General features: G+C 53.3%; 1 protein-coding gene across 1 annotated transcript; it reads right to left on the reverse strand.

Annotated features, from left to right (window-relative positions):
• Positions 1 to 144: 144 nt before the first annotated feature.
• On the reverse strand, positions 145 to 5,987 carry GPC2 (glypican 2). Its single transcript, XM_090279085.1, has 10 exons — positions 5,719 to 5,987; positions 4,923 to 5,081; positions 4,264 to 4,586; positions 3,360 to 3,440; positions 2,453 to 2,615; positions 2,113 to 2,243; positions 1,726 to 1,869; positions 1,501 to 1,640; positions 1,217 to 1,392; positions 145 to 518 (listed from the first exon to the last, which is right to left on the reverse strand). The coding sequence occupies exons 1-10, from the start codon at positions 5,882 to 5,884 to the stop codon at positions 286 to 288; spliced, it is 1,716 nt and encodes a 571-aa protein (XP_090135211.1). The 5' UTR covers positions 5,885 to 5,987; the 3' UTR covers positions 145 to 285.
• Positions 5,988 to 6,020: the final 33 nt, after the last annotated feature.

Below are 6,020 nucleotides of genomic sequence, written 5' to 3' on the forward strand. Positions count from 1 at the left end.
CCATCACAGCCCAACCTTAGAAGTTTGCCTGGAGAGATCACAAGTTCTTCCTAAATAAATACCCACAGCCTCCCCACCCCATTACCAAATGAAAAAATAAATATTGTGAACACCCACCCACCCAACCCCAATGGGAATCTCCTGGATTTGGAGCCCTAGCCATTCACCCAAAAAGTCCCTTCTCTACCCTCTCTGCAGCCCCCTTCAACTCTTCCCCAGACCCAGCTAAGGGAGGAGGAGGGGAAGGGCCACGAACCCTTCTGAAGCCAGGGCACCCTTCCCCTGTTATCGAGGTCCAAGCAGGGCCAGGGCTGAGAGAAAGAGAATGAGAATGGGTTGGGTGTGAAAGCAAACAGCTGTCCCCCTAGTCTTGCTTCTGCCTTGGTTTTGGCGGATGATGAAACCTCCTTTGCGGCCAGGAGGTGGAAGAGGCTGAGCTGGGGGACCCACAGCTGCTGCCCCAGCCATCCAGTCATCTGCATAGTGCTGTCCTGCTCCAGAGCCACTGGCATCCTCATCTGCAGGGAAGGAGAGGATCAGAGACAGACAGGGATGGGTAAAAGGGAAAGAGATAGACACAAGGAGTAAGGAAACTCAAAAACAGAATAAGAAAGAGTGGCAGGAGAGAGACCAGGTAGATGGATGGGAAGAAGGAGAGACAGTGACAGGAAGGCAAGGAGAGAGAGAGGTCAGGTAGACATGTGAATGAGGGAAGACAATGGGAAAGAGAAGAGAGAGACAGACAGATGAGGAGAGCAGATAAATAGGAAAGGGCAGAGAAAATGAGCACATAGAAGAAGAGAGCATAAAGGAAAAGGCAGGAGGGACAAAGAGATATAGAGACAGACAGTGGGAGAGAGAAAAAAATTAATGTCCTTGTCTCACTTCTCTGGCAAACTACTTTGGGAAGCCAAGCCAAAGACAACCCCCACCCCGCTCACCTACCTCTCCTACCTCCCCTGGGTTGCCCACTATTCTGTAAGAACATTTTGGAGTTTCTCCCAGTGGAACATGAACTCACAGGTAGAGACCTTCTCTTATATTATTCTTCTACCCCTAACTTTTGAGGTAGTGTTCAATACAAGATTGTAAAATAAGTAAGAGAATGAATGAAAACTGAGATGAGAGGGGAGGGATTCAGAAAGCAGAAGGCAGGACCAGCTCCAATCCCAAACAGCCAGAGGAGGGAGGCCCTCAGGGTACCCTGGGGTCTCACCCCAGTCCTCCAGTTCCAGGTCGCGTCCCAGGGCCGCTGCCCTCATTCTGACTGTGGCCGACCGGAGCTGCAGCCGCCGCATCCGAGTCTGGAGGTCAGGGTTTAAGGCTTCCACATGCAGCTCTGGATTGTCGAGCTGCTCAGTCAGGGAGGCTCCAACCACAGGCAACAAGTACCTGCGAGCAGAGCAGCCCTGAAGGTTCCCGCCTGGCCTCATCAATCTGCCCTATCCCTGGATTTGGGCCTTGCCCGCCCGCCAAGCTACCCATCTGTCCTGCTCTCACCTGCCCCGCCCTGTTCCAGTCCAGCAGGGTGCCGCCTCCTGCGTGATGTCCACGGCCATGCGGGGGTCCCCACACACCGTCAGGGGCAGCCCAGCCCAGAAGCCCCGGACCCGGGCCAACCTCTCGTGGAGCTCCCACACCTGGGCGTGCAGAGAGAGCAGATGGAGCTGCAGCATGTACCCACTCACCCGCACAACACCCCCCTGCGGCCTGCCCCCAACTCACCATCTGGGGCAACATGCCCGCGGCTGTTGTAGGCCGCTCCTCCTCCGCCCCTGCCATCCAGAGTCGGTCCACCTCTTCTACCGGTGCTGGGGCTCTGTGGGCACGGGTCATCACCTTTGGGGGAACTCCGCATTCTTGAAACACCTGTAGTACAGGGAAGCCCCCCACACAGTGAAACTCACACTGTATCCCCTCTCTAACACCTAATCTCCCTTGACATTCCTTGTTTCCCCAGATACCCTACACTGCCTCCCTGATACCCCACTTTGTCCCCCAACCCCAGGCCCTTGCCTCTTCCGTTTTCTATCCTATAGTAGAGCAGATACCCCCTGACTGTCTCCCCCAGCCCCCAGGCTGACACCCCCATTCTCCTCAAGGCTCCTGTACCTGGGTGGACACCCCTACACTGTTTTCCTGCAGGTACATCAAACCTTCTAAGATCTTCATCCCAATGGCCTGGGTTGCCAGCTCAAAGGAAAAAGGGCCCTGGATCTTATCAGCCAGAAACAGGAGACCATCTTGGAGGAGGAGAAGAAAGACAAAGGGTGAAATGAGGGGACCGCCAGGAGATACTCACTAAACTAGGAAATTCCAACAAATCCTAACCTGGGCAGCAAGGTGTTAGATGGGGGAGACTCAAATAACAGCTCCCCACCATGGTCCCCCTCCCAGTCCACCCCATTCACCCCTACACAGACAGCCTTTTCAGGCTTTCTTGAGTCCTCACCCAGATAGGCCCCCCAGTCAGGGTCCAGTCCCTGGCTGCTAAGACAGCCATGGGCCACGTTGAGGCAGAAACCCCGGCAAGGAGGCAGCAGAGGAACCCCCCGACAAAAGGGGCACCCTGTCAGACGCATCACAGCCCGCCTGCAGCCTTCGGACACGGGCACCTGGGGGTAGAGAGCTGGGCTATGTCATCCACAAACACTGAGGCTGCCCTCAGCCATGCGTGGTGTTGGGCACAGAAAGAAATCAAATACCCCACACTGTCTTCCCAGACCTATGCAGAGATCTGGTATGAATGGCTATGGCTGGTGATACCATGTGGCAGCAGGTGAGACCCCCAAAAGACTGTGGAGGGATGTTCTTAGCAGACAAGTTGCAGATACTGTTTCTTGGGAGGAATGGAACAGTGGGGTCTGAGAAAAGGTTTAAGGACAAGAGTGAGCCCATAGTGGTAGGAAAAGGGCAAAACTGAGGATGCAGGAGGTAAGGCTGGAGGTTGGGGAGAGAATGGGCAGTAGAAAGGGGGCCTTGACAGGCAGGTCAGGAACCTGGCCTTTAGGAGAAGGAAAGGGAGAGCCACTGAGGAGTCTGGAGGAAACCAGGGGGACCAGTACTCCCATCTCAGAATGCTATGGAGATGAGCAGGCCTCTAGAGGCTGGCAGGGGTATGAATCATCAGAGGGCAGAAGAGGGTCAGAGGTGAGAGGTCATAAATCATGCATGACACAAGGGAGACTTCTCTCTGGCACCCTTCCTTCCTGATTCACCCTGGAATGCCAGGGCCTTAAGGCTGATATGAGAAGGCTCCAGGTCTCTCCTGCCAGTTGGCATCCAACTTTTCCTCATGGGGCCTCTTCTATTCTCCCTCTCCCTCTCCGAGTCCCTCCCACACACAGGCCCCCTCTAACCTTAAGCGCTTCAGAGACCACATCTCTTCCAGTCTCCAGGCCCTGGATAAAGGCCCGGGCAGCCACCATGGCCCGGGTTATCTGGAGGAGGGGAAAGAAGGTGAGAAAAACCATAGGGTTGTTATGTCAGTCAAGACTGGGGTGAAGAGACTGCACCATAGGGATGAGCAGTAGGGAGTAGGTTTGTGGGGTTATCAAGGGGTGGTTAGGAGTGTCAGGTGGTATAGGGAGGCAGATACAAGAGGCTCAAAGGAATTATAGTTTAGAAGGATCAAGGGGAGTTGGGCTTGAGAAGAGATGGAGGGATTGTGTTTTACAAGGTTTGGATAGGGGGACTGTGTGCACCAGAACAAACACTGAACTTACAGCCAGAAGACCTGGGTATGAGACAGAACTCTACCATTTACCGGCTCTGAGACATTAACTTCTGGGAGGCTCACTTTTTTCATCTGCAAAACAGGGATACTACCATCTACCTCCCAGAGTTACAATAGCAATTAAATGAGATACTACAAAATAAAAATCCTTCTCAAATATTAAGTGCTTAATTCATATTTAGTTGAACCAGAGGAAGTCAAGATATTAGGATGAGGGGAGACTTGGCAGAAAGATGGCTGATGGCCAAGAACAGGTGAGTGGGTCAGGGATGTGTGTGCAACTACGGCACAGGATGAAAGTGGGGGACATCCAATTAAAGGAGACCAAGGAACACCGAGTCAGGCAGGAGTGACTGGGGCTGAATATAGGAGTCATCAGGTCAGAGATGGCTGACAAGCAGGATGTGGGTATCATCAGGTCAGGGGTGACTAAGGCATGAAGGGGAGTCATTCGGTTGGAGGTCAATGCATAGTTCAGAGATCACTAGGTCAGAGGTGACGGAAACTTAGGCCTTGAAACCCCTCACCTGTAGGCGGAGGCGACGGGGTGAGTCCCCGAAAGGCTTCAGAGAATCATCAGCAGAGGAGACAAGGCGCGTGAGGCAGAACAGGTATTCAGGGGAGAAGATGTACTGTGGGTGCAGCAGGGGGAACATTCTCTCCAGGACCTGCGCCCAGAAATCCACCAAGGCATCATCTAACCCCTCACTGGACTTCTCATAGTAGTCCCGCAGCCTAGAGAACAGGCCGCTGAATAAGGGGGTATGCTGGGAATACAGGCGGCCATAGGAGCGATGAAAGAGCAGGGCCAGGGAGTGCTCAGCTGACGAGAGCATCTCCCGAAAAACCTCTGTGGTAAATGCAAATAAAGGGATGTGAAGTGAGGTGAGGCCAGAGAAGGATGGAAAAAGTGAAGGGCAGAGGCAAGAAGAGATGGGAATGGGGAGAGAAGAGAAAAGACAAGTGAGTTAGAAACTGAGCAACTTTCAGGCTTCAGCAGATTGGGGGGAATGGGGTGGGGCAGGATCCTGGTTAGGGCCTGGGGTGGGGTTAGGGTAGGGGTGAGGGGCTAATCTAGGGCTGGGGTGCCTTAGGGATGGAGTAGGAAATGAGGATAGGATGCTTACTGGGGTCATGAGCACAGAGATGAGGTATGTGGCCAGGTTTGGGGACCCCAAGTCCTCACCATCAAATGTTCTGTGCCGGGCAGCCAATGTGTGAACAAGGAAGGAGCCACTCTCCTCCACCAGGCCTCGGAAGGTAGCCTCAGTGTCCCAGGTCAGCCTCTCCTCTATCTCACTGGAACAGCAGGTATATTCTTGGGGACAGACCCGGAGGTGCTCACCTGGACAGAGAAGAACAAGGAATACATAGTGGGAAGTGATGAGGAATGGTGGGAAGTGATATGGTAAAATTCCTTCCTTTTCCTGCCAATGTCTGGGGGCCATCCCTTTGCTTTCACCTGTCTGGTTTCTTTCCTATTGTCTGTACCCACATTCCCACCTGACCCTATCCCTACTTTATTGTCCCCTCACCCATCTCAAGCCCACTGCCATGGGATCAAATAGTGATGGGCCAAATTATTGATCAGAAGGTCCTCAGGGGACCTTCCCCAACATCACACACCCCAGGTCTCTAAGGACTTATGGGACAGCTTCTGTGGGAAGAATGGGGTTTGGAGGGGTGGGTTTACTTGGTAAGCAAGAAAGTATTATTATACAAGTTCTGGTAGAAATAGCGAGGGGAACAAATTGGGTCATAAAGAAAGGAACAGGGAGGTGGATGCTCATTACAAGAAAGAGATTCCTGGGGTGGGGTGGAGTAAGAGAGCTAATATGTGAGCAGGAGGGTTATTGTGATCCTAATAAATGGGATGAAAAGATTATAATGGTCACTCTGAAAGGGAAGAGTTATTGTCAGATGGGGAGGACCCGCCCCGCACGCCTCTCCCCCAATTCTCTAGTGTTCCTTTTTCTCCTCACCTGAGATCAGGGCGGGAGGGAGTAGGCTTAAGCTATATCCCCGGGCCCCCAGAATTTGCCGGGTCTCAGTGCAACTCCGGGTCACCTTTGCCTCGCTCCCGGGTCCAGGACCAGGACCGGGACACAGAGGTAGCAGCAGAAGCAGAAGAGTTTGCAGCGCGGACATAGCTGCTGCAACCTTGGAACAGCAAAGTGGGTCCTAAGGAGGAAAGAAGAGCTGCCCGAACTCGGGAAGCTTGTTCTCCGCTGCAGGACCTCCCCGCCGAACAGAGAAAGAGCGCGACCTCAGAAAACTGAACACT

This window comes from Furipterus horrens, unplaced genomic scaffold (genome assembly GCF_987537825.1).
Source record: "Furipterus horrens unplaced genomic scaffold, mFurHor1.1.pri manual_scaffold_5, whole genome shotgun sequence".
Taxonomy (NCBI): domain Eukaryota; kingdom Metazoa; phylum Chordata; class Mammalia; order Chiroptera; family Furipteridae; genus Furipterus; species Furipterus horrens.

Excerpts from the sequence above, each read along its gene's own strand:
- GPC2 (XM_090279085.1), bottom strand. The coding sequence starts at position 5,884 with ATGTCCGCGCTGCAAACTCTTCTGCTTCTGCTGCTACCTCTGTGTCCC. Across the intron at positions 3,441-4,263 it reads CCCGTCGCCTCCGCCTACAG|ATAACCCGGGCCATGGTGGC; the intron begins GTGAGGGGTTTC and ends CCCCTCCTCCAG. Across the intron at positions 1,393-1,500 it reads ACTGGAACAGGGCGGGGCAG|GTACTTGTTGCCTGTGGTTG; the intron begins GTGAGAGCAGGA and ends CTCTGCTCGCAG.